Raw genomic sequence first — 27,753 nt, forward strand, 5'->3', positions numbered from 1 at the left:
AGCGGGCGCCCCCTGGCGGTCGGCAGCGGATCGCAGGGCCCGCCCCCAGCCGCCCGCCGCTGCTGCCCGCCTCAGCCCAACATGGCGATGCACAACAAGGCGGCGCCGCCGCAGATCCCGGACACCCGGCGGGAGCTTGCCGAGCTCGTGAAGCGGAAGCAGGAGCTGGCGGTGAGCGGCTGGGACCCGGGGCTCCGGCGTGGGGCCCCGCGCTCGCCCGGCCGCCGACCGCCAGCCCGGCCGCACCAGGCCGTCGGTTACTCCGGGGACGCCGCGCGCGGCCCGGGAGTCCGGCGGCCTGGGCCGGGGCGCGTGCCGCCGAGCGCCGTTTCCGGCGGTGCGGAGGCGGAGCGGCGGCCGGAGCCCGGAGGGGGCGGGGAGCGGGCCTCGGCGGCGCGGAGGAGGAAGGGCGCCGCGGGCCGGGGCGTGTGCGTGCGGGCGCCTGAGAGGGCGGGTGTCGTGGGTCGTGCGGGTGGGCGCGGGCGGAGGCGGGTCCCGGCCTGCGGGTGGGCTTTGGGGATGAGCCGAGTGTGGGAGCCGGTCTGGTCTCTGAGAGGATGGTGGGGGGGTAGGTCCCTTTTGGTCCTAGGAGCCCATCCGTGGGAGGGTGTCTGGGATGGGCAGGGGTGTGATCTTTCCAGAAGGTGACAGGCGGGGGACGAGGACCGGGTTGGGAAACTGGGAGCCGTGACGTGCACCCCGCGTTTGGGCGCACCTGCTGCCGCCCTTCCAGGTTTCCATGACAACGGGCAGCCCGGGGCCGGCGGCCTCGCCGAGCCCTTGGGAGGGCAGTGCCCAGTGCCTCGCTCATTCCGCGCCTGGTGGCGGTCCCCTTTGTGCGTGGGCGTGGAGCCTGCCCCTGTTCTGCCTCGGCCCGGTTCTTGACACTTGGGTTTCCGAGAGCCCTGTGCAGAATTCCGCACGTGTGGGCGTTTACCTGGGGACAGGCTCTGTGGAGTCCGTTCTGTTCCCAAAGGGGTCGGGCCATCACCCCGAAAGATCCAGACTCTTGGACTTGAATGGCCTACCGTTCCTGGAGTCCTCCAGCCCTCCACGAAGGTAGTTTAATGTGGGTGAGTTTGGGTTTATGATAAGCCCAGGGTCAGGCTTTCAGTGTGGGCACAGCTAATCCCCGGCCTGGCTTGTCGTCTCCCAGGAAACTCTGGCCAACTTGGAGAGACAGATCTATGCTTTTGAAGGAAGCTACCTGGAAGACACTCAGATGTATGGCAATATCATTCGTGGCTGGGACCGCTATCTAACCAACCAAAAGTGAGTTTCCAAAGGTTGTGCTCTCGAAATACCCATTTGTGGGATTGTGTGTTGTTGACAGCCATGGGGCCGGGGAGGCAGCAGCCGTCAGGTGGTGGTGTGCAGGGAGGTCTGGGCTTGAGCTGGCACTGAGGGTCCGCCCCTGCCTCCCCGAGTAGAACAGGGGGAGTCTGGCCCTGCCCAAGAGCTGTGTAAGGCTTGGATGGAGTACGGCGTGTGACAGTCTGCACAGCTCTGGTAGTGTTTTCCACATTTTGATCAGTCTTGAGTTCAACCCTTGGAAGTTTTGCCATACCTGTGTGGCTACTGTACTACAGTGTTATTCTTTGGGACTGGCTGTGTGGCACAGGGGGTTAAACTGCAACCTGTGACGTCAGCATCCTGTTTAAGAGAGCCAGTTCTAATCCCAGCTGTTCTGTTTTCAATCCAGCTCCCTGCTGATGTGCTAGGAAGGCGGTGGAAGATGGCCCACAAGGTTGGGTCCCTGCCAACCGTGTGGGAGACCAGGTAGAGTTCCAGGCTTTTGATTTTGGCCTGGCCCAGCCCTGGCTGTTGTGGGCATTTGGGGAGTGAACCACGGATGGAAGACCTCTCTTTCTTTGTCTCTCCCTTTCTGTTACTCTGCCTTTCAAATAAATAAATCTTTTAAAAAAATATTTCATTTATTTGAAAGGCAGAGTGACAGAGATCTTTCATATGCTGGTTCACTCCCCAAATGGTGCAACAGCTGGGGCTGGACTGATCTGAAGCCAGGAGCCAGGAATTCCATCCAGGTCCCCTGCGTGTTGCAAGGGCCCCAAGCATTTGGGCCGTCTTCGGCTGCCCTTCCAGGCACATCAGCAGGGAGCTGGATTGGAAGTGGAGGAACTGGGACAGAAACCGGTGCCCATATGGGATGCCAGCACCCACTTAACCTGCTACGCTACAGTGCTAACCCCCATATAAGTAAAATGTTAAAAAAATGATTCTTTTCAAATTTTGGAAATTTTTAAAAATTTAAGTAGAATTTTTTAAAAAATTTACTTATTTATTTGAAAGAGTTACGCAGAGAGAGAGAGGGAGGTCCTCCATCTGCTGGTTCATTCACTCCCCAGATGGCTGCAAGGACTGGAACTGCGCTGATCCGAAGCCAGGAGCCAGGAGCCTCTTCTGGGTTCCCCACGTAGGTGCAGGGTCCCAAAGACTTGGGCCATCTTCCACTGCTATTCCAGGCCATAGAAGAGAGCTGGATCAGAAGAGGAACAGCCAGGACTAGAACTGGTGCCTATATGGGCTGCCAGCGCTTCAGGCCAGGGTGTTAACCCGCTGCGCCACAGCGCGGGCCTTAGGTAGAATTTTTTTTTTTTACGTTTATTTGGAAGACAGAGTGGCAGGCAGAGAGATTTTCCATCAGGTTAAAGGCAGGCTGAAGCCTGGAGGCAGAACTCAGTCCTAGTCTCTCCTGGGTGACTCCTTGAGTCACCACCTGCAGCCTCCCTGGGCGCACATTAGCAGGACATTGGAATTGGAAGCAGATGGGACTCAAGCCTGTCAGCTTCTCTGGGCCTCCCAAACAGCGGCCTAACCGCTGTGCCAAAGGCCTGCCCCTTGACAATTTTTGTTTCTATGGAAAAGTTGAAAAAATAGTTCATGAGCACTCCATGTTCATCTACATTTACCAGTTGGTAACATGTTGCCAAATTTGCTTTGTTTTCCTTACTGTACTGTACCTATGTAAACACCTGTATCTACCTTAAAATTTTTTTTTAAGATTTGAAATATTTATAGATTAATAGGAAGTTGCAAAAATTGTGCAGAGCGGCCTCATGTAGTCCACCAGTTTGCCCCACTGGTTATGTTTCGTAGAACTATATGGTGCCACATCAGCACCAGGACATGCTCATTGGTACAATGGGTATCTACAGTTGGATGTCATTTTATCACATGTGTAGGTTCATGTAACCATAGTCAGTGCACAGAACTGTTCAGTCGCCACATAGGTCTCCTCCACACCATTCTGCGCTTCTGTGCCTGCTCCCCTTAGACTTTTTCTTGCTGAAGCGCTACAGAGTTTGAGCAGAGGTTATGCACGACACTTTGTACCTAACTGTCAGCGGCTGCCTCCTGAGAATAAGAACTCTGACCTAGCCACAACATCATACCTAGAAAATTAATACTGCAGTAAAACATCCGGTACACAGTCTGTTCATCTTTCCTCAGTTGTCCCCAGAATGTTTTGCTCTGTTCCGACCCAGGGTCTGTTCAGCCTTCATTCACCATGTTTGCATGTTTGGCTGTTATTTGTCTTTGGTCTTTTTTTTTTTTTTTTTTTTTTTTTTTTGACAGGCAGAGTGGACAGTGAGAGAGAGAGACAGAGAGAAAGGTCTTCCTTTGCCGTTGGTTCACCCTCCAATGGCTGCCGCGGCCGGCGTATCACACTGATCCGAAGCCAGGAGCCAGGTGCTTCTCCTGGTCTCCCATGCGGGTGCAGGGCCCAAGGACCTGGGCCATCCTCCACTGCACTCCCGGGCCATAACAGAGAGCTGGCCTGGAAGAGGGGCAACCGGGACAGAATCCGGTGCCCCGACCGGGACTAGAACCCGGTGTGCCGGCACCGCAAGGATTAGCCTATTGAGCCACAGCGCCGGTCCTGTCTTTGGTCTTTTTTAAGATTTTATTTTATTATTTATTTGAGAGGTAGAGTTATAGACCGGTAGAGGGGAGAGACAGATCTTCCATCCGCTGGTTCACTCCTCAGTTGGCTGCAATGGCCGGAGCTGAGCCAATCTGAAGCCAGGAGCTTCTTCTGGGTCTCCTACATGGGTACAGGGTCCCAAGGACTTGGGCCATCTTCTACTGCTTTCTCAGGCCATAGCAGAGAGCTGGATCGGAAGAGGAGCAGCAGGGACTCAAACCAGCGGCCATATGGGATGTCAGCACTGCAGGTGGCAGCTTTACCTGCTATGCCGTAGCGCTGGCCCCTCTCTTTAGTCTTAAGGTTTAGGATAATCCCTCATTCGTTTTGTCTAATGTTTGTCTACTTGTATTTTATTTGAAAGGAAGGGAGACAGAGTCTTTGATCCACTGGCTCACCTCGCAGATGCCTGCAAGGCCGGGGTTGGGTGTTCGCACCAGCAGCCTAGGCTGCTGCCCTAGATGCCTGTCCCTTTCTCACTCCTTTTGGTGGTGCTTGTGTTGTGGTTGATGACATTGTCTTGCAGAATGTTCCAGTTCCAGATTTCTCTTATTGTGACTTCATGAGAGATCCTTTAGACATTTCTGGGGGACCATTGCATGTTACTTTATACCTCTTATTATCTGCCTCTGTTTTATCAGCGTCAGATTGTCCCATTTCCGATGCTGCTAAGTTTAATCGCGGGATTTCTCTGCTGTGAAAGTACATTTTTCCCCCACTGTAATAACAAGTAATTTTGGACATTACACTTTCTCAAATTTATTTCAGTAGTCATTGCCACTCTTGATCATTTTTTTTAATTGTTTTTTATTTGAAAGTCAGAGTTACACAGAGAGGCAGAGAGAGAGAAAGAGAAAGAGGTCTTCCATCCGCTGGTTCAACTCCCCAACTGGCTGCAATGGCCAGAGCTGCGTCGATCCGAAGCCAGGGTCCAGGAGCCTCTTCCGGTCTCTCACATGGGTGCAGGGGCCCAAGCACTTGGGCCATCTTCTACTGCTTTCCCAGGCCATAGCAGAGAGCTGGATCGGAATTGGAGCAGCAGGGACTCAAACCGGTGTCCATATGCGATGCAGGCACTGCAGGCAGAAGCTTTAGCCACTACATCACAGCACCGGCCCCTTGATCCTTTTTTTTTTTTTTTTTTTTTTTTTTGACAGGCAGAGTAGACAGTGAGAAAGAGAGAGACAGAGAGAAAGGTCTTGCTTTTGCTATTGGTTTACCCTCCAGTGGCCACCGCGGCTGGCGCGCTGCGGCCGTCGCACTGCGCTGATCTGAAGCCAGGAGCCAGGTGCTTCTCCTGGTCTCCCATGGGGTGCAGGGCCCAAGCACTTGGGCCATCCTCCACTGCACTCCCGGGCCACAGCAGAGAGCTGGACTGGAAGAGGAGCAACCAGGACAGAATCCGGCGCCCGGACTGGGACTAGAACCTGGTGTGCCGGCGCCGCAGGCGGAGGATTAGCCTATTGAGCCACGGTGCCAGCCCTTGATCCTTTTTTAAAACAGATTTTTTATTGTTTTGATTTTATTTAAAAGGCAGAGAGACAGAGACAGAGCTCCTCCCTCTATTGGTTCACTCCCCAAATGCCCACAACAGCTGGGATTGGGCCAAGCTGAAGCCAGGAGCCCAGAATTCAATCCAGGTCTCCCCTGTGGGTGGCAGGGACTCGGGTGCCTCCCATCTGACACACAGCAGGAAGCTAGAATCTGGAGCAGGCTCGTGTATGGGACGTAGCCCTCCTAAGCAGCATCTGAGCCTCTGTGGAACAGCCTCCCTGCATTGTTGATGGGTGCTAAATCAGTTATTGTCCTGGAAGTTGCATAATGGTGATTCTAACGTTATTCTCTTTACATTTATTACTGATATTCTAGAGAGTCCATTCCTTTCTTCTCTTTGTTTCCCTGTCTCTAGTGTCATTATATAGTCATGGGTTTTTTTCCAAGAGTCAATGGGTTGAGATCTTATACTTTTAAAAATTTTTTTCTAGTATAAGTTTTTTTTTTTTTTTTTTAAGATTTTATTTATTTTTTTGAGAGATAGAGCCACAGTGAGAGGGAGAGACAGAGAGAAAGGTTTTCCATCCGCTGGTTCACTCCCCAGGTGGCTGCAACGACCGGAGCTGCGCTGATCTGAAACCAGGAGCCAGGTGCCCCCTCCTGGTCTCCCATGAGGGTGCAGGGACCCAAGGACCTGGGCCTCCTCCACCACTTTCCCAGGCCACAGCAGAGAGCTGGACTGGAAGAGGAGCAGCCGGGACTAGAATTGGTGCCCACATGGGTTGCTGGCACCGCAGGTGGAGGATTAACCTACTACACCACAGCGCCGGCCCCTAGTATAAGTTTTTTTATTGAAATAAATACAGTGATGTGCACATATCCTGGTTATTCAGTACAATGAGTTTTCACAAACTAAACATACCCACCGTTACCTTTCATTGTTTGCCCCTCAATGTGGTCAGAGGAGTCCCCTAAGTTGGCTCCTTGGCCCTTTTTGTATGACCCTCATTAGTCTTGGAGCAGTTTGCTGCTTTCTGGCCCCCAAATTATTCCAGGCTCGACTTATCCTTTTCTTGACTTAAAGCTGGTATCCACCATTTCTCTAAGGAGCTCTGGATCCTTTATCTGTGTATTTATTTATGTTTAGATTTACTTATCTGGAAGGTTGAGTTACAGAGAGGAAGAGAGAGAGGGAGCTCTTTTGTCTATTGTTTCATTCTCCAAACGGCTGCAACAGCCAGGGCTGTGAAGCCAGGAGCCAGGAGCCAGGAGCCAGGAACTCCATCCAGGTTTCCCAAGTGGATGGTAGGGGTCCATTCATTTGGGCTATCTTCCACTGCTTTCCCAGGTACAGTATCAGGGAACTGGATCAGAAGTGGAGCAGCAAGGACTTGCTGGCTTTGGAAGCTGCAGCTTAACCTGCTGTGCCACAATGCTGGCCCCTAGTTCTGTCCTCCCCTCCCCTCCCCTCCCCTCCCCTCCCCTCCCCTCCCCTCCCCTCCCCTCCCCTCCCCTCCCCTCCCCTTCCCTTCCCTTTCCTTTTTCTCTCTTTCTTTCTCTCTTTCTTTCTCTCTCTCCTTCCTTCCTTCCTTCCTTCCTTCCTTCCTTCCTTCCTTCCACACAGAGAGAGTAGAGGCAGAGAGAAACAGAGAGAGAGAGGTCCTCCATCCGATGGCTGACTCCCCAAATGGCCGCAATGGCCGGAGCTGTGCTGATCTGAAGCCAGGAACCAGGAGCTTCTTCTGGGTCTCCCATGTGGGTGCAGGGGCCCAAGAACTTGGGCCATCTTTTGCTGCTTTCCCGGGCCATCGTAGAGAGCTGGACAGGAAGTGGAGCAGCCGGGTCTCGAACCGGCGCGCATACGGCATGCCAGCACTTCAGGCCAGGGCGTTAACCCCTGGCCTCTAGTTCGTTCATTCGTTTGTTCGTTCGTTCTTTCTTTCTTTCTTTCTTTTTTTTTTTTTTTTTTTTTTTTTTTATTTGACAGGTAGAGTTATAGACAGTGAGAGGGAGAGACAGAGAGAAAGGTCTTTCTTCCGTTGATTCACTCCTGAAATGGCCGCTACAGCTGGCGCTGCGCCGATCCGAAGCCAGGAGCCAGGTGCTTCTCCTGGTCTCCCATGCGGGTGCAGGACCCAAGCACTTGGGCCATCCTCCCTCTGCCCTCCCGGGCCACAGCAGAGAGCTGGACCAGAAGAGGAGCAACCGGGACTAGAACGCGGCGCCCATATGGGATGCTAGCACCACAGGTGGAGGATTAACCAAGTGAGCCACGGCGCCGGCCCCCTAGTTCTTTCTTTAAATTTCAAACTTAAACTTATGTAACTGAGATACTTCCTATTACTAGTCTCTGTTGGTTATTTTTAGTAGTAAGCATTAAAATCAATCCATATGCAAGTGTTTGTGAGGCAACTGTAACACTAGTGTCTTCCTGGGTGGGCGCAGCCCAGCCCAGCCCTGGGAAACGTGGCTGGCTGTGTCGTGTGAGCGTGGGCCATCCGCCAGTAGTCCAGGTGACCTGGAGCTTTTCTGGGTGGAACTTGATTAAATAGAAGCAAAGCTCTCTGTGCATTTGCCCTGGGGCATCCCTAGCCTGAGCCATAATCATAGACAGCTTGGTGCTTATAATGAAATCCTTCTGTGTGTTGTAGAAACTCCAATAGCAAAAATGATCGAAGGAACCGGAAGTTTAAGGAAGCCGAGCGGCTCTTCAGTAAATCCTCGGTGACGTCGGCAGCTGTAAGTGGAGGCCGGCTGTTGTGGGGCGGCCGCCTTCTCTCTCCCTTCCTTCCCTGTCCCTCCTGAGTGCCCTCCTGAGGCCTGTGGTCACTTTTCTAGTAACTGGTGGCTTCTCTTTCAGGCAGTGAGTGCGTTGGCAGGAGTTCAGGACCAGCTCATTGAAAAGAGTAAGTTTATTTTTTGACTGTGTTCATCAGTGTGTTTTTAAGCTTCCATGGCCCCTGATTTTGGTTCACCTCCCACTGTGATCTAAGGACTGCATCTCCTGTGCTCTCCCTCCTTCTAGAAGCTGGGAAGCTTTTGGGTATCCTGAATCATTTTTGCTTTTGAGGAAGAAACCACTGTGTCTTCCTGCCTCTTCGGTCACGTTCAGGTCGGTTTAGCAGCTCAAAGTTATGTCTCTGCTCCTGGCAAGTCTTTTATATTTCTGAGGGAACTTTTTTCCTAGCAATAAGAGGAAAACTTTTATGGAGCATTTCACACACACCTAATAAATCCGGATGTACCCAGCGGAGGGGGGAGTTCTGATCCTGTAAACAGAGTGTATCTGCGTGCTGTTGAGTGTAAGATGGAGAGTAGGCGCTGTGCACGTGGTGAGCAGTGATGATGTTTCCGTGTGTGGCTGTGCAGCCTGATTCTGTTTGCTTGCCAGTGATGGGACAGAGATCTGTACATTGGTCTTTCCGAGTCAGACTCTGTAAAGCTCTGCTGGTGTTATCCCGGGTTGCCTGTTTTTGAGACACAGCCTCCTTTTTAGTATTGTGCCTGTGTGCTTCCTCCAGATGGTGTATTTTGTGGGATCCAGTTTTTTTGCAATGGGGCACTAGTTTGAGGAAAAGGAATCTTAGTAGTTTGGGAGTTAGAACTACACAGTGACTTCAGTTATGGTCTCTGTATACAGATTTCTAAAATTGTTGCTCTGCCCCTAACCTCTTTGTTTTCTTCTAGACATTTCTACTCAGATGTTCCAATGCAAACATTTTGTCTAAAATAAACATTGTATTTCCTTTAAAATTCATGTGCCCAGTTTTTGGTTCCATTCTTCCTCCATTACAACGTTAGAGTCATTTTTGATACCTTTTTGCCAGCCTAGTCAGTTGTACTGAGTCCTTTTGATTTTCCTTTACGGTGACTCTTATGCTCAGTTAGTGCCACTTCTAGAATGCAGAGCTGCGTCATCTCCCCGGGTTGAGCCACACCCTTGGAACGCATCATGTCAGTATTCCTTGGTTGTTGCTGAGTTGTACTGAGTGTAGAAGGTGGCCTGTATGTTAGTAATAGCGGGCTACAGGCCTCTGTGTCAGCACTAGTTATCATCCCCTTTTGGAACAGTTTTTTTATGCAACTTGTTTGATTTTTTTATTGAAATCTTTTTCTTTTAAATATTTATTTATTTGAAAGTCAGAGTTAGAGGGAGAGACAGAGAGAAAGAGGTCTTCCATCTGCTGATTCACTCCCCAAATGGCCACGATGGCTGGAACTGGGCTGATCCGAGGCCAGGAGCCAGGAGCTTCTTCTAGATCTCCCTTGTGGGTGCAGGGGCCCAAGGACTTGGGCCATCTTCTGCTTTCCCAGGTGATAGCAGAGAGCTGGATTGGGAGAGGAGCAGCCGGGACTAGATCCATCGCCCAAGTGGGATGCCAGCGCTGCAGGCGGGGGATTAACCCTACTGCGCCACAGCTCCGGCCCCATCCCTCGGCAGTTTCTTAATCACTATGCCACACACCTGCCCTTCTAGCTATTTTGAAAAATACAATATATTATTGTTCATTAAAGTCACCCTACTGTTCAGTAGAACACTAGAATTTATTCCTGCCATCTGTCACTTTGTATGCGTTGTCACAGCTCTTCCTATCTCCCTTCCTTTCCTCGCCTTTGGTAACCACAGTTCTACTTTCTATTCCTGAGATTAACTTTTTAGATTCTACAAATGAGTGAGACTCATGTAGTGTATATTTGTTTTGTGCCTGGCTTATGTAACATTTCACTTAACATAATGTTGGGTTCATCACTATTGCTGAAAATGAGTTTCATTCTATTTAATGGCTGAATAGTATTTCACTGGACTATTTTTTTTTAAAGATTTATTTATTTGAAAGGCAACAGAGAGAGAGGAGAGATCTCCCTTTTGTTGGTTTACTCCCCAAATGCCAGCGGCTAGACTGAAGCCAGGAGCCGGGAACTTCATCTGGGTGTCCTATGTGGGTGGCAGGATCGCAAGTACTTGAGCCATCTGCTGCTTGCTTTCTTTCTTTTAAGATTTATTTATTTATTTGAAAGAGTTACACAGAAGGAGAAGGAGAGGCAGAGAGAGAGAGAGAGAGAGGTCTTCCATCCACTGGTTCACTCCCCAATTGGCCACAATGGCCGGAGCTGCACCGATCTGAAGTCAGGAGCCAGGAGCTTCCTCTGGGTCTTCCCACGCAGGTGAAGGGGCCCAAGTACTTGAGCCGTCTTCTACTGTTTTCTCAGGCCATAGCGGAAACCTGCATTGGAATTAGAGCAGCCAGGACTTGAACTGGCGCCCACATGGGATGCCGGCAGTGCAGGTGACAGTGGCTTAACCCGCTGCACCACAGCACTGGCCCCACCATCTGCTGCTTTCTAGGCACATTAGTAGGGAGCTGGATCAGAAGCAGAATATCTGGGACTTGGCACTTCAGGGTGGGATATGGATGTCCCAAGCTGTGGCTTCAACCTGTTATGCCACAGTGCCTGCCTGTCCTGTGCTTCTTAAAACTATTGTTTGGGGGCTGGTGCTGTGGCATAGTGGGTAAATTCGCTGCCTGCAGTGCCAGCAACCCACATGGGTGCAGGTTCAAATCCCGGCTGCTCCACTTCCGATCCAGCTCTCTGCTATGGCCTGGGAAAGCAGTGGAAGATGGCCCAAGTGCTTGGGCCCCTGCACTCATGTGGGAGACCTGGAAGAAGCTTCTGGTTTGGATCAGCCCAGCTCTGGCTCTTGTGGCCATTTGGGGAATGAACTAAAGGATGGAAGACCTCTCTCTCTCTCTCTCTCTCTCTCTCTCTCTCTCTTTCAAATAAATATTTTTTTTCAAAGAAAAAGGAACTGTTTGGTAGTTTTCATCAGTTCTCAAAATTAGCAGCTGTTTTCTTCAGATATAGCATTTGCCCCATGCCTTCTTCCTTCTTTTTCTGGTACTCTGGTTAATGTATTTGAACCTTATCCAGTTACCTTTTATGTGTTTTACTTTTTGTCTTTGTGCTATATTATGAACATTTTTTTCTGTCCTGTTTACCAGTACTCTTTTCAGCTGTTTCTGATCTGTTAAACCTTTCCTTTGTTTTTATTTATTTGAGAGGCAAAGAGAGGGAGGGAGAGAGGGAAAGAGAGAGAAAAAGAGAGAGTGCCCCAGGCACTGGTTCACTTCTCAGTTGCCTGTGACAGCAGGGCTGGGCCAAGGCCAAAGCTGGGAGCTAGGTACTCTATCCAGGTTTCTCTCACGGGTGCCAAGAACCCAGTAACTTCAGCCATTACTGTTGCTCCCCAGGGTCTGCATTAGCAGGAAGCTGGAACAGGGGCTGGAGGTGGGCATCAAGATACCCAGGCGCCCTGGTCTGGGAGTGGGAGTGTCTTACCAGGCAGCCTAACTGCTAGACCTGATAGGCTCCCCTTCTTTATTTTATATCTCCTTTTCATTTTTAATATTCAGTGGTTTGTTATGTTATAAATATAGTGTTTAGTTTTCTAATAGATTTTCTAGAATTATTTAACTTTTACTTTGTGAAAATGATCAGAATCGAGATGGAGCTGCTGTGTCAGAACCTCACAACAACAAAAGCAAAGATGAGAGGTTCTGAAGGAGGAGCGCTCACTCCTGACAGGAGCCGTCTCACAGCTCTGCTGCAGAGCCACAGCCTTGTACAGAGGTCACTGACGCCTTATACAGGAAGTACTTTCGTAGGGATGTACGTCCAGCAGTTGTCTGTCCAACTTTGAACTGATGCCACCTTGTTCCTGATCTTGATAGCCAAGTATAACTGACCCCCAAAATATGCGTGTGTATGTGTATACATACATATATATAGACATACACACACACATACATTCAAACTTGATTGAATCATTTTATTGGATAGGGATTGATGGGAAGTGTGGTTCTCCTTGTTTTGCCTTTAAAAACTTCTCCTTGGGGCAGGTATTGTGGTCCAGTGGGTTAAACCACTGCTTGGGACACTGCGACTCATAATGGAGTGCCTGTTGAGTCCTGGCTTCTCTGCTTCTGATCCAGCTTACTGCTGATGCATCCTGGGGGACAGCAGATGATGGCTCAAGTGCTTGGGTCCCTGCCACCCACGTGGGAGCCCTGGATGGAGTTCTAGGCTCTTGGTGGCAGCCTGGCCTAGCTGTGCGTGTTGTGGGCATTTGAGGAGTAACTCAGCAGATGGAAGCTCTCGATCTCTCTGTGTCTGTCTCTCTCTATCACAGTGCCTTTCAAGTAGATGAAAATAAATCACTAAACCAAAAAAAACAAGCAAAACTTCCCCTTGCCCCAGTCTCTTTGAATGGGCTCATAGTTCACTGTGTCACACGTGTAGTGTTCTGTTGTTGCTAAATGCACATTGATCTTCTTTTGTTATTTGTTCAGCAGCTTCTTAAGCATAGTAACTCTTCTGTAGTCTGTGTAATTTCAATCTCTGAAGTCTTTGGGGCTGTTTCTGTCATCTGTTGTTTTTCTTGGTTAAAATGTGATAACCTTGTTTGCTAGGTTATCTTTGTGTGCTGTTCGTTATAGTTAAACGTACAGCCATCCTTCAGTGCCCTCAGGGCAGGATACCCAAATCTGCAAATGCTTAAGTTCCCCATATATGGTGTTTGTAGTTATTTGTATGGAGCCTATGCACCTCATTCTATATACCTTACCGTAATGGTATGCGAACAGTTGTTACACTCTGTCGTTTGGGGGATAATGATAAAGAAAAGTCTGTACATGTTCAGTACAAGCACAGTTTTTCTTTCCAAATTTTTTTTTTTTTTTTTTTTTTTTTTTTTTTTTTTTTTTTTTTTTTTACAGACAGAGTGGACAGTGAGAGAGAGAGAGAGAGAGAGAAAGGTCTTCCTTTACCATTGGTTCACCCTCCAATGGCCGCTGCGGCTGGCGCACAGCGCTGATCCGAAGCCAGGAGCCAGGTGCTTCTCCTGGTCTCCCATGGGGTGCAGGGCCCAAGCACTTGGGCCATCCTCCACTGCACTCCCTGGCCACAGCAGAGAGCTGGCCTGGAAGAGGGGCAACCGGGACAGAATCCGGTGCCCTGACCGGGACTGGAACCTGGTGTACCGGCGCCGCAAGGTGGAGGATTAGCCTAGTGAGCCACGGCGCTGGCCATCCAAATATTCTTGATCTGTGTTTTTTTGAATCCACAGGTGTGGAGAGTAGAGAAGCAAAAGGCTGACTGTATGCAAAATAACTTGAGGGCTAGGATGGTGGTCCCGTCTTTCGGAGAGACCTTGCCTTCTGCCAAGTGCTTGCCCCTCTTTGAACTAGGCCAAGGCCTCGAGAGTGCTAGATGACCCAGGTGGTGCACACCCAGCTTTGCTTCTGTGAGAGGAATGTTCTTTGCCTCTTGTTCCTTTCCTCTGCACAAAATCCCTCCATCGCCTCTGGATTTCTGTATAACAAATCTTGTGGAATGAGTTCCTTTTTTTTTTTTGCCTTTGAGCTTTGATTGGAGTAAAATATTTTTTTCTCTTAAAATTTTGACTTGCATAGAATTTGATCTCAAGGATTTTTGAGTTTTCCACTTTTGGTAGTTTACTTTCAAGCCATTCTGAAAATGCTCCTCAAAAATGGGTTCCTCTCTGCTTCATTTGGCTTCCTGCATACCCAGACTAGGGTAGAGTGCATTCACCTGGGCTTCACTGAAGAATTTCATGCAAATCTGTGAAGCATTGCCTGTTTTTGTAAATAGAATAGAGAACAGGCAAGTTTTGTCTCGTTTGCTTTTAAGGTTCAGCACAGTCTCTGCTGTTTGTTTTACTGGGCTTCTCAGAAACTCGCAGCCAGCCGGGTCTCTTCAGGATTCATAGTGTGCCAAGGAGGAAGCATCCTTCCTGGTGTCTTCCTCCATTAAAACTTTTTAAAAAATATTTTGTTTATTTATTTGAAAGTGTTACAGAGAGAGAGAGAGAGAGGTGGGTCTTCCATCTGCTGAGTCATTCCCCAGGTGGCTGCAGTGGCTGGAGCTGGGCCGATCTGAAGCCAAGAGCCAGGAGCGTCTTCCGGATCTCCCATGCTGGTGCAGGGGCCCAAGCACTTGGGCCATCTTCCACCGCTTTCCCAAGCCATAGCAGAGAGCTGGATGGGAAGTGGAGCAGCCAGGACTTGAACCGGCACCCATATAGGATGCGGGCACTGCAGGTGGCGGCTTGACCTGTTACACCACAGTGCTGACCCTCCCTTTGTATCTTAATAGTGTTTAATCCAATCTCCCTGGCTCTTAAATTCCTCTTATAAACCACTTCTCTCATAGTAATCCTCATGAGTTTGTAAAGAGAACACAGATAGTCATTATTTTATGTCATTGCTCTGTTGGAAATTCCTTCCCCTTGCTAGGTCCTGCATACAGCTGTTTTTTCTACAAATGATCTTCCCTGTTTTTAGAGTTTGACTTTCATGCTTGCGTTTCTGTGTTCCAGACACTGTGCTTCCATTACCTTCTTTAATCCTCAAAGCCTGTCCTTGTCCTTGGAGGTTGGCATAGATTGCAAGTTGCATGAAATTAGGGAACGTTGCTGTGGCTCAGGGTCCAGCCAGGTGCCTCACCCTAGAGATTCGCACGGATAGTTGACACAGGAGACTGTGTTTTGCAGATGGGGAAATGGCTCAAAAGATTAAGAGGGGACAAGTCAGTTTTCTTAGCTAACTTCATCCTGTCTCCCTTGGGCCCACAAACATGTACACATGTCCTTCCGTGTTACCTTTCACTTCTCAAGCTCCTTGTGTAAGAAACACTGTTCCATTTGTTTGTTTCAAATGCACCTTATGTTGCCTACCTCTGTGCCTTTGCTTGTGCTGTTTTTTGTATTTATCTTTTTTTTTTTTTTTTTGACAGGCAGAGTGGACAGTGAGAGAGAGAGACAGAGAGAAAGGTCTTCATTTACCGTTGGTTCACCCTCTAATGGCCGCTGCAGCCGGCGTGTTGCGGCTGGTGCACGGCACTGATCCAATGTCAGGAGCCAGGTGCTTCTCCTGGTCTCCCATGGGGTGCAGGGCCCAAGCACTTGGGCCATCCTCCACTACCTTCCCGGGCCATAGCAGAGAGCTGGCCTGGAAGAGGGGCAACCGGGACAGAATCCGGCGCCCTGACTGGGACTAGAACCCGGTGTGCTGGCGCCGCAGGTGGAGGATTAGCCTAGTGAGCCGCGGCGCCGGCCTTTTGTATTTATCTTGACTTCATTTTTCAGTTTAAACTCTATCCCCTGCACGAAAGTTTCTTCTCAGAAGTCCACTGTTCTCTGACTCCCAGGGTATTTAATGTCCACGTCAGTTTTTTGCATCATCTGTTAATGCCTGGGATGTTAACACGGGTGACAGAGATGTCTTCCATGCACTGTTTCATTCCCCAAATGACTGCAACAACCAGGGCTGGGCCAGGCCAATCAGGAACTAAGAACGCCATCGTGGTCTCCCACAATGGTTGGCAGGGACTCGAGTACTTGACCCAGCATCTGCTGTTTCCCAGGGAGCTGGATGGGAAGCAGAGCAGTTGACACTCAAACCGGCACTGTGGGATGGCAGTGGCTTGATCTGCTGCACCACAGCGCCAGCCCCAGAACAGTCTTTATAAACTGTATCTCACTGGTTTTTAAAATCAGCAAATGGTAATCATTCAAGTAATTATTCAGATATGAATGTGAAAAGGGTTCATTAGCTCCTGTGCTGCCTAACTTCCAGCTTTCTGAGAGAACCATCCTAAGCAGCTTGGTGTTATCCTAACTCATCTTTCTGAATGGCTTATGACTATTTGGATGTCTTCTTGGGAGAAATGTCTATTCAAATCTTTTGCCAACTTTTTAAATTTGTGTCTTTTTATTATTGAATTCTGAGTTCTTTACATATATATTAGATAAAAGTCCCTTTCTTGAAAAATTATTTATTTATTTGAAAGGCAGAGTTACAGAGAGGGAGAGACAGATTTTTCATCTGCTGGTTCACGCCCCAAATGGCCTCCACAGCCAGACTAAAACCAGGAGCCAGGAGGGCCTCCCATGTGTGTGTAGGGGCCCACACACTTGGGCCTTTCTCTGCTGCTTTCCTAGGTGCATTAGCGGGGAGCTGGATTGGAAGTGGAGCAGTGAGACTTGTGCCAGCGCCCATATGGGATGTTGGTGTTGCAGGCAACAGCTTAGCCCTCTATGCCACAATGGCTGGCCCCCACGTACAAGTCCATTTTCAGATACTGTATATGATTCACAAATCTTCTCCCATTCTATGAGCTGTCTTTCAATTTCAGGGTGGCATTTTTTTTTGTGTTTCAGTTTTTAAGTAAATGATACAGCCCAATTTATCTTTTTCTTTTGTTGGAATTGCTTTTGTGGGCATAACTAAGAAAGCACTGCCTAACACAATGGATCCTAGGACTTCTAGCTCTTATATTCAGGTGTGTGGTCCATTTTGAGTTACATTTTGTATAGAACTGGAGAGAGGCCCAGCTTCATTCCTTTGCATGTAAATACCCAGTTGTCCCAGCACCACTCTTCCTTCTTCATTGAATTGTTTTGTCACCCTGTCACAAAACTGCTGAACATGAATGTGAGGGCTTGTGTCTGGACTCTGAATTCTGTTCCCTGGATCTCCATGTTTATGCTTAATGCTAGTACCATGCAGTATTGCTTATTGTAGCTTTGTGTAGTAAGTTTTCGAGTTCTTTTGTGATTTTTTTTATGTGAAATACATTTTCTTGAATTTAGAAGGATACTTTTTCCAGTTTAATATCTCTAGTACTCCCTCTCCTGTGGTTTTCATGAAATGTGTTCAAAAATATTGTTGCATGATTTCTCGGATCTGGCTATTTCTTAGTTTTGGGGACTGCTTCTTTACTTCTTATATCTATGTGCTACTCAACTCAAAGTCTCTTCCTAGAAGTTTATCATAAAAAGGCCAAAAGAAGAAAACCAGGGTGCAGGAGTTGTGGCATAGAGGGTAAAGCTACTGCTTGGGACCCCGGCATCCCGTAAGAGAGTGCAGATTTGAGTGCCAGCGGCTCTGCTGCCCACCCTGTGTCCTGCTAGTGCTTCTGGGATGCAGTGGATGATGACGTAAGTTCCTGCAACTTATGTAGGAGACTTGAGTGGAATTCCTGGCTCCTGGCTTCAGCTGGCACAGTCCTGGACGTTGCTGGCATTTGGGGAGTGAATCAGTAGATACAAGATCTCTCTGTGTCACTTTGTCTTTCAGATAAATAAATCTTTAAAAAAGAGTGGGCTTACTGGTTGCTGATCCTGCTGCCTACGTAACCCCTTTAGATAATTTTTAGAAACAGATAATGTTTGTAGTTAGGGTCCCCCAAGAGTTGAGTAAAGTGTAGTCTTCACCTGTTTATTTCTATTAAGAAATTGCTGGGGTGAACATTGTGGCGCAGCAGGTTAAGCCACTGCTTGGGATGCCTGCATCTCCTGTCACAGCACGCCTGGAATCAAGCCGCTTCCACATTGTGTGCCTGGGAGGCAGAAGGTGATGGCTCAAGTACTTGGGTTCTTGCCACCCACATGGGAGACCCAGATGGAATTCTGGACTCACCTCTTTGGCCCAGCCCTTGCTGTTACAGGCATTTGAGGAAAGAACCAGTGGATGGAGGATTTCTCTCTATATATATAATCTTCCTCTTATTCTGTTACTTTGCCTTTTAATTGATTATTAAAAGTTTTAAAAGATTCCTTCCAGGAAAGTAAATATATATTTATCAAAATATATCCAGTTATATTCTTTTGTTTTTTGTTCTTTTGACAGGCAGAGTGGAGAGTGAGAGAGAGAGAGAGAGAGAGAGAGAAAGAAAGGTCTTCCTTTGCTGTTGGTTCACCCTCCAATGGCTGCTGCGGCCGGCGCACTGCGGCCAGCGTACCGTGCTGATCAGATGGCAGGAGCCATGTGCTTCTTCTGGTCTCCCATGGGGTGCAGGGCCCATCCTCCACTGCCTTCCTGGGCCACAGCAGAGAGCTGGCCTGGAAGAGGGGCAACTGGGACAGAATCCGGCACCCCGACCGGGACTAGAACCCGGTGTGCCGGTGCCGCAAGGCAGAGGATTAGCCTATTGAGCCATGGTGCTGGCTTAGTTATATTCTTCAAGGCATATACGAGTTCATCTTGAACTTGGTTTTGTTTAATTAATATGTGATGATTTTTCACATTAGAAATGTGTCAGTTGAAGAGTATTCGTGCCTTTTTTTTTTTTTTTTTTTTTTTTTTTTTTTTTTTTGACAGGCAGAGTGGACAGTGAGAGAGAGACAGAGAGAGAAAGGTCTTCCTTTTGCCGTTGGTTCACCCTCCAATGGCCGCCGCTGCAGCTGGCGCACCGCGCTGATCCGATGGCAGGAGCCAGGATCCAGGTGCTTTTCCTGGTCTCCCATGGGGTGCAGGGCCCAAGCACCTGGGCCATCCTCCACTGCACTCCCTGGCCACAGCAGAGAGCTGGCCTGGAAGAGGGGCAACCGGGACAGAATCCGGCGCCCCGACCGGGACTAGAACCCGGTGTGCCGGCGCCGCAAGGTGGAGGATTAGCCTATTGAGCCACGGCGCCGGCTGTATTCATGCTTCTTAAAAAACACTTTTTTGGGGGGGTGCTAGCGCTGTAGTTAGTAAAGCCACCACCTGCAGTGCTGGCATTCCATATGGGCACTGGTTCAAGTCCCAACTGCTCCACTTGCAGTCCAGCTCTCTGCTATGGCTTGAGAAAGCAGTAGAAGATGGCCCAAGTCCTTGGGCCTCTGCACCCGCATGGGAGACCTGGAAGAAGTTCCTGGCTCCTGGCTTCAGATCAATGCAGCTCCAGCCAATGCTGCCAATTGGGAACTAGTGGCTGGAAGAACTCTCTCTCTCTCTGTCTCTGTCTCTGTCTCTCTGTCTCTCCTTCTCTCTCTTTGTAACTCTGACTTTCAGATAAATAAAGAAATAAATCTTAAAAAAAAAACACACACTTTTTTTTTTTTAAAGATTTATGTATCTGAAAGGCCGAATTATAGAGAGGGAGAAACAGAGTCTTCCATTGGCTGGTTTACTCCCCAAATGGCTGCAATGGCCAGGGTTGGGCCAGGCCAAAGCCAGGAGCTTCATCTGGGTCTCCTACATGGGTGCAGGGGCCCAAGCACTTGAGTTATCCTCCACTGCTTTCCCAGGCACATTAGCAGGGAGCTGGATCAGAAGTGGAGCAGCTGGGACTTTAACCTATGCCCACATGGGATGCCAGCACTGTGGGCAGTGGTTTAATCCACTATGCCACAGCACTAGGTCCTCTTTTTTTTTTTTTTTAAGATTTATTTATAAATTACTTATTTGAAAGGCAGAGTTACAGAAAGAGAGAGGGAGAGCGATATCTTCCATCTGCTGGTTCACTCCCTGAATGACCCCAATGGCCAGGGCTGGTGCAGGCCAAAGTTAGGAACCAGGAACTCCATCTGGATCTCCCACATGGGTAGCAGGGGCCCAGTTCTGGCTGTTGTGCTCATTTAGGGGGTGTACCAACAGATGGAAGATATCTCTGTGTTTCCCCCAACCTGTACCCTGCAGTATTGCTCTGCCTTTAAATAAATACACAAATCTTGAAAAGAAAAGAAGCCTCTCAGAGTTATTTGGGTAATAGGCTTGTCTCCTTGGACCTCTCTTTAGAGAAAGAATTCTTAGGGTGGACGTTTGGCACAACGGTTAAGACACTGTTTGGAGAGGGGCCGGCACTGTGGCGTAGTGTGTAAAGCTGCCATGTGTAGTGCCAGTATCCCAAATGAGTGCTGGATCAATTCCTGGCTGCTTCACTTCCAATCCCGCTCTCTACTATGGCCTGGGAAAGCAGTAGAAGATGACCCAAGTCCTTGGGACCCTGAACCCACATGGTAGACCCGGAAGAAGCTCCTGGCTTCTGGCCTCAGATTGTCCCAGCTTTGGCTGTTGTGGCCATTTAGGGTGTGAACAAGTGGATGGAAGACCCTCTCTCTATCTCTCCCTCTCTGTCTGTAACTCTGCCTCTCAAATGAATCTTAAAAAAAAAAAAAAGACATTGCTTGGGATGCCTGTATCGCATATTGAGGTGCCTTAGCTCGAGTCCTCCTGGCCCTATTCTGATTCCAGCTTCCTGCTAATGTGCACCCCGGGAGGCAGCAGGTGATGGCTTAGGTAGTTAGGTCCCTGTTACCCACACTGGAGTCTTGGATTGAGTTCTGGACTCCTGACTTCGACCTGACTCAGCTCCAGCTGTTGCAGGTATTTAGGGAGTGAACATGTATGGGAATATATATATTCTCTCTTTGTGTCTCTCTTTTCTTCTCTTCTGCCTTTCAAATAAATTTTAAAAAGGGAAAAGATGAGCTCTGTTGAAAGAAGAAAAAGGACTCCTGTATGATTTGGGAAAGGATCTAGTCCCAACCATGGGCTTTTCCCCAAGATATCCTCTACCCCCTGGAAACCTATCTACTGAATAACTATGTTAGTCCCATCAGCATGGTCTCTGTTTAAATTCCCTTTGTGCAGTGGGGTCATCCTGCCTGTGCGTTTCTCCCCATGGCGTCCCAGCAGTGAGCAGAGCTGCTGCCTCTGGTTACCCTGTTTCCCGGGCTATGTTTTTCATGACCCCTGGTGACCGTGATCTTAGTATCATTGTGCTCTGGCCTTGAGAATGTCTGACCTTGAGGAAAAGGAAGCGCTTTTTCCTGCCTCAGCAGCCCTTTCCGGGCACTGGCGTGATTGCCGGGGACGCTGATGGCGCTTGGTGGGCCTGTGTTTATTCCCTGCAGGGGAGCCCGGCAGTGGGACGGAAAGTGATACCTCTCCAGACTTCCACAATCAGGAGAACGAGCCCAGCCAGGAGGACGCGGAGGACCTGGACGGATCTGTGCAGGGGGTGAAGCCTCAGAAGGCTGCCTCCTCCACCTCCTCAGGGAGTCATCACAGCAGCCATAAAAAGCGGAAGAATAAAAACCGACACAGGTCAGTGGCCACTGCTGGGGAGGACTTCGTCAGGACGCTTCAGGATTGTTGCGGAAGAGCTGCCTTTGGCCCAAATGAACTGGGCTGATGTTCCCTTGTGGGGCGGAGGGCATAGAGTAACCCAGAAGAGAATTCTGGGACCCCTCCCCCCCGTTTCTAGTGCAGAAGGGTTTTGTTCCATAGCAACATTGACACAGTGCGTTGGAATCCTTTTGGAAAAGAGGGGAAACGGAAGCAGAACCTGTGTGTTGGTGTTTCACAAATGCCACGGTACATCTTGGGAAGCTGTCCAGTGGGGTACGGTCTTTTGCTGTTAATCCTGACCCTTTCTACCCTGTTCCTTTGTAGATGGAGAAAACTGATTTAGCATGCCTTTTTTTTCCCCCCTTTTCAGTGCAAGTTTTTTGGTTGCTTGTGGTTTTCTGTTTTTGTATTTCTTCGCAATGTGCTGACTTCAGATACTGGAAGAACCATAGGAAGCCTGCAAAATAGGAGACTGCTTTCCTAGATAGCATTGCTCCGTCGTGTGTTTTGCGGCGAGTCCATAAGGAGCCAGGACATCCGTGGACAGAAAGGTCAGGTGTCACCCAGGTGATGGTAGTGCTCCCTGTGCCTGCAGTTTGTATGATAATGTTGGGGCCTGGGAACTCAAATGTTGAGAATTAGGCAGCGTCACTCAGAGAGAGTAATCCATGGTTCACAGAGTAAGGCATCTTGCCCTGGCCTCAGCCCACGTATGCATAGGCTGGTGCTGGTCCTACTCCCCTGTGTGCTGAGTAGCGAAGGGGGGCATGCAAGGAATGGGTGAGTCTCTGGCTTCCTTTGCAAGCCTGTAGGCTGTTTCTTTATGTACCCAGGATACTGAAACTGTTAGCCTCGGGAATATGGCATGATGGGATCATGTAGGATTAACTCTTATGGAGCCTCCTTGGCACCAGCTGATTAATTCTTTTGAGAGTTTTTGTTGTTGATGGTAGTGGTGTTTCTGAACTACAGAAATAGTATTTCTTCTGAACAGTGATGATGGACTGTTACTTAACATTTTTCTGCAAACCAGAATTCACCATACTAATCTCATAACTGTAGTAAGAAATAGCAAAAATTGCATATTTTTTTTTTGTAAAGCTTCAATCTATTTGGCCACTGTGATAGAACTGGTGCTAGCTTATCACAAAAAAACAGAGAACCATGCTCTTTAAGAAATACTTTCAATTTTGTCAAGATAGCCAAATGTCATACTCACGTTGTTTTTATTAAACTTGCTCCAGTGTGATCTGAAAGTAATCATTCTTTCCCTACTCCAGGGCGTCTAGAGTAGGGAGAAGATTCCTTGAGAGTTTCTGGGACTCCTTTCCATTGCTGGGCAGTGGACTCTAGATAGCTGTCTGTTTCAGGTAACGCCTCATTGTCGGTAGTGAGGGATTAGCTGATCGCTGACACAAGGACTGAACAGAGCATTCAACAACTTGCGTTGGTGTCAGCACTTCTTCCACATCCTTTCAGCTCTGCACCTTAGGAGGCATCTGCTTCCAGAAAAATACGAGGACTTATGTCAGTCTCTGGTGTTAGTGATTGCTTGCACACTGGAAAGGATCCTGGCTTTTATTGCTGTCCCTCCGTCTTTTCTCTGATTCAGCGTCTAGCTGGTCTTCTCCTCTGCCCCAAGGGAGAAGGGAGCTGATGACTTCTGTCTAGGGAAGCCAGGTTCGGTGGCCCGTGGGGCAGGGACTTTGGTGGCCAGTTCAGGTTCTTGGATTCCTGCCATCTTTAGTCAGGAGCTCTGGCTGGGGTGGGACAGACACCATCTACAGCACTGGGAAGTTTGCAGCCAGCACAGGCTTTCCCTGCCCACATGCCACGTCGGGTAGACCGTCGGCAGTCCGTTACTCCAGCAGGTGTTTGAAGGCTCACCGCGTGCCAGGCACTGTTCATTTACTCAAGGCAAAGTACAGATAGCAATGGTATTTAGACAAAAAGAAGTTGCTTTTGAATTTGCCCTCTTCATGAATGTGAAAATTTATCAGATAATTTTTAGCATAAATGATCACAGTGTCCTGATGTTTTCATGATGTCTGAACAATAAGTCCCAGTGCCACTAATGAAAAAGATGAAATGACAACTCACAGCTGCTCTTCCAGGTTTTTACTACAATACCAAACCCTAGAATTCTCCCAGGGAGTCTGTCAATGCTGGTTAGCCAGGTCTAGTGCATTTCAGTCTGTGAGCTAAGCGGAGTCAGGCTGAAAGCGGAGTGTGGATAATCCCTCCTGTACATTTACCGTGTCCCCTGCTGAAGATCCATGCCAGTGGGAAGCTTTCTTCCAGCGTCACTCTTGTAAACGTTGGGAGGAAAGTGTGGCCATCTGTATATGTGGTTTTACCCCCGCCTGCAGTCTGAAAGGCATGGGAGCCAGCAAGGGAGCCGGGTCCAGCTCCAGGGTCGCGCGTGTTTTTCAGACCAACCTCTGTGAGTGGTGATGTCACAAAGTGGCCGTCTGTTCCACTCCCATGTAGGCCCCTGAGTCTTGGATACTTACGGATGCCAATTTTCCTTTGTTTTAATAGGGGCTTGGCGAACTTCCTTGTCCTTTATGTAGCCCTGATGCGTGTGGGTCCCTGTCATCACCTGCCTGGGGGCAGTCGTACTGCTGTTCTGTTTGTGGACCTGCCCCCAAGTGTGCTTGTTCGCCTGTGGGCTGCTAGCATGCAGGCTGTGGGGAAGGGGTACCGTGTCCCTGGACCACCTTTAGAATTTGTCACTTGAGTCAAAAGTGGCCATATGTTTTCCTGCTTTAATGTTTGGACTGTTTTTGTCATCTTTTATTGTAGTGAAGGTGTATTGCCCTGAGCTGTTGGCACTGTCTTAAATGCCTTTCGCTATGTGACCAAGCCTTCCTTTCTGTTTCTTCTAATGTCCTAATGATATTTTTCAATTTAATTCAATACGTTAAAAGTTCTAACTCTGAATCTGGCAGCTGATAAAAGGGCTCCAGGTTTCTGTAGCTTTCTAATGAAATAACGTTTCTTTTCATAGTCTGTTCTTCTGATATGAATTCCGTTGAGGGAAGGGAGTCTCCTGACCACAAATCTTTGGTGCTTTGATATTTGAACCTTTATTGCCTAAGATTCCTAAAGCTGATTTTGTTTCTACAAATCTTGCTAAGGTGGCTAATCGACTAATTGATTCAATTAGTGTATTAATCTCTACTGCTTTCTTCCTTTCCAATGCTGCCCCAGCCCGTCTGGCATGTTTGATTATGACTTTGAGTAAGTTTGATTTGAATTAGTATTTGTGCTGTGTTGTTTAGTGTGTAGACACCGGTATGCCTTTTTGAGACCCTTCTAACCCATAGTTTATCTGTTTAATTGTAGGTATGTATATTAGGTTAGGCTGGGAAGTTTTTTTTAAAAACAGAAAAACGTGATGGAGGTAACATTTTATTTAATAACTTAAGCAAAATTAAGTAAACTTCACTTTTATGCATTTTAATTTCTTTTTAAATAGATAACCTTTAATTCATATTCAAATTGATTTTCTGGCTTTGCTTCTTAAGGAGATTAATAGTTTAAAAATTTGATACTTTGCTTTGGAAAGATTTAAAAAGTTAAAATTCATTTAATTTCTTTTGTGTTTCATGTCCAGAAATACAAACTCCTAGTCTCTTTCCTGTTCTTAATCACCTGTGTCTCAGTAATTCTCAGTGATAAATAGTTAAGAGTTAACACATTAACATAGAGCATGCCCTCTTAATTCAATCTCTTTAACATATAATACGGGAATAGTTTTTAAAAATTGTATGGCTTTTTTTGTAACTGCTGCATATTTCCTTTTGAGTCACCCAAGTTTGCCTTATGGCAAATTACCTGCTCGCTTTTTAATACTTGCTTAATACTATCCGGGTAGACAGCTAAATATGACATAGTCTAATGAAGAATGTGGACTTGACTTAACCCAATAGTCTCTGTTATAGCCTGTGCCCTGTGCAGTAGCTGATTGTTGGACCCTCTTTCCGTGCTTTAAAATGCAACTCTCTTATCTTTCCTCTCACAGGATTGATCTGAAGTTAAACAAAAAACCTCGAGCTGTAAGTATCAGACCACTTGGTACAGGCTGGCAATTTTGTGACTGATTAGAAAAGTGTATCCATTTTCAGAGTTTGAGGGCTCCCTCCCAGTTGGGATCAGTGCTCTCCTTTCAAAGTCAGGGCCATCCATCTGGATACCGTTTAGTTTCTAGTATTAGTTACTTTTTTTTTTTTTTTTTGTATGTTTGGGAGAGAGAAAGGTCACACACAGTTTTACTAAAGAAATATTCCCTTTGATTAAAGAAGGCCGGCCTCCCACCGCCAGCTGCTGTGTTCAGTAAGAGCAGAACTGATGTGTCAGTCCCTGCCCGGGCCATTTGCTGAGGTTGTCACGCTGTATGTCGTCACGCTGTACGTCACACTTGAAATGGAATCCAGCTACAGAACAGTCCCCTAGCAGAACTGTTGCTATGATTTTTTTCCTTAGACTCAAACCAGTGTTCTGCCGAAAGTAAGCCGGGGCTCTTGTCTCTGTGTCCAGGACTATTAGAAGACTCCTCCGTGCAGAAGCCGCCGGCCGCGCAGAGCCCTGCTTCCCTTCTCCAGCCTCATGGAGACGCGCATCCTTCATCTGAGTGTGTGGCCGTCCACTCTGCTCTCCCAGACCCAGTGCTTGTGACTTCGAGTAGTTTGTCCTAAATGTGGTGACGAGTCATTTCTGTAAGACATTGGCCCCTTTACTTTGTGTCATTTGTAGTGACAGAACCGCAGGAAGACCAAGACACGGCTGTGCTCCTGGCAGGTTGCTGCCGCGCGTTTCTGCCCTCAGCCTGGCTGGCACCTGCTTCGTCTGTGCTCTGGTTTTGTTTTGTGCTGAAAGTGGAGCCCGAGTCACATTGCAGATGGAGGCTGTAAATAGCTGGCGCCGTTTGTTTTGGTTTTGTTGTTTTCCTGGTGTTGCTTTGACCATCTCAGTCTCTGGGGACTTGTCGTAAGGCCTTCGGACAGCTCATCACTTCCTGTCCGCAGGCACGGCGGCTGGCGTGCCTGAGATCAGTTTCATGCACTTGCCAGTGTCCTTAACTGAAAAGAGTCTGCTTTGCCGTCTGTAAAGTGGGGCGCTCGGCTTTTTGTCCTTTTGCAGGGGTAAGGTAAAGGTGTTTATTTAATGATTACCTATCTTAAGTCTTTCTGAGAAACAATTTCATGTTCATAGAACAGGAAAAGCTGAAAAACATCAGTTCAAATCAATCCTCTTAAAATAGATCTTTTTATTCTTTTGTATGAATAAAATTTCATAGGCTTTGACTTCTCATGCACTACTCTTAAACCCGAGATTGTTTGTTCACCTGTTCATTCATATCATGCCTTATGGAGATTCTTTCTTTGCCCCCCCCCCCCCCCTCTCTCTTTGCTGGTATTTACCTGATTAAATATTGCTCTAAAAATCACCAAAGTGTATGGAAAGGCTCAAAGTTAACGCTGAAAGCTGGTAACGTGTGGCACTCCTGAGCAGAGAGCCCCCAGGGTTTGCGAGCCAGTGCTGCCCAGCAGATGGCCCGTCCTCGCCCAGGAACCTGCGCCGTCACTCCCTGCCTCTGTGCAGTGCTGGTCCTCAGCTGTGCACCGGGGTCACCTGGTGAACCTAACACTGACGCCTGGGACCCACCCCAGACACTCCAGAGGACGGCTACAGCCACGTGACTGGGATTTTCTTTCAAAGAGTCCGTGGAATTCTGATTAAAAGCCAAGCTGAAGATCTTTGTGTTGGGACACGGAATGGTTTTTGAGTTCAATCCCATGTCAGGAGACAGTCCAGGGATACAGTTTGGGGCCTCACCTTTCCCTTAACTCTAGTTGGTCCCAGTCCTTTACTTCTGCCCATATTTTTTAAAGAAAAACCCGTTCCACTTGTGACACTGATGGAGCCGAACATGGATGACAGTGGCATCTGTAACCAAACCGCCTGCCTTGTCTGGTGTGCAGAACCTTCACCCACGTTCTCAAGCTTTTCTTTCTTTTTTCTTTTTGGACTCTGTGGCTATTTAGATGTCTTTGCTAACAGAACTCCCGTGTCAGGGTTTTTAAGGAAATAGTTTCTTGTATTTAGATTGTTCCTTAAAAAAAGAAAAAAAAGAAAAACGAAACCTGAAGCATCCTGTTTCCTTTTCTCCTGTCCTCTTATGGGGGGAGGGAAGAGTGGGGTGCCTGCCACTTCCTTAACTCTAGAAAGCACACAGTGGGCCTTAGAATGTGTCTGACCCTCAGAATTTGGCTTTTGCCAGAAACACAGTAGCACTGCCCTTGGAAAGCTGTGTTGTTGAGAAGCCTCTCTGCATTTGAATACACCATAGTCATGGTTAGAGACAGGCTGCTTGCTTTCTACTTAGCTTTT

General features: G+C 48.2%; 1 protein-coding gene across 14 annotated transcripts; it reads left to right on the forward strand.

The window, feature by feature from the left end:
- On the forward strand, positions 1-27,505 carry MEAF6 (MYST/Esa1 associated factor 6). Of its 14 annotated transcripts, none has more exons than XR_011390774.1 (9): positions 2-171; positions 1,157-1,272; positions 8,092-8,179; positions 8,301-8,346; positions 21,141-21,333; positions 21,517-21,630; positions 24,706-24,763; positions 25,385-25,418; positions 25,900-27,505. XR_011390774.1 is itself a non-coding variant. In XM_051832067.2 (8 exons), the coding sequence occupies exons 1-8, from the start codon at positions 82-84 to the stop codon at positions 25,906-25,908; spliced, it is 744 nt and encodes a 247-aa protein (XP_051688027.1). In that variant the 5' UTR covers positions 2-81; the 3' UTR covers positions 25,909-27,505. The 14 variants fall into 14 exon arrangements, 10 of the variants coding, with proteins under 10 accessions (XP_051688035.1, XP_051688027.1, XP_051688030.1 ...); XR_007913855.2 differs by lacking the exon at positions 21,517-21,630 and adding an exon at positions 24,571-24,600; XR_011390775.1 differs by lacking the exon at positions 21,517-21,630 and having other exon boundaries at positions 25,846-27,505.
- The last annotated feature ends 248 nt before the right edge of the window (positions 27,506-27,753 follow it).

The sequence above is a fragment of the Oryctolagus cuniculus genome, chromosome 7 (assembly GCF_964237555.1).
Source record: "Oryctolagus cuniculus chromosome 7, mOryCun1.1, whole genome shotgun sequence".
Taxonomy (NCBI): Eukaryota; Metazoa; Chordata; class Mammalia; order Lagomorpha; family Leporidae; genus Oryctolagus; species Oryctolagus cuniculus.

Coding starts and splice junctions, on each gene's coding strand:
- MEAF6 (XM_051832067.2), top strand. CDS start 82: ATGGCGATGCACAACAAGGCGGCGCCGCCGCAGATCCCGGACACCCGG. Junction 8,180..8,300: donor CCTCGGTGACGTCGGCAGCT/GTAAGTGGAGGC, acceptor CTTCTCTTTCAG/GCAGTGAGTGCGTTGGCAGG. Junction 25,419..25,845: donor TAAACAAAAAACCTCGAGCT/GTAAGTATCAGA, acceptor TTTTTTCCTTAG/ACTCAAACCAGTGTTCTGCC.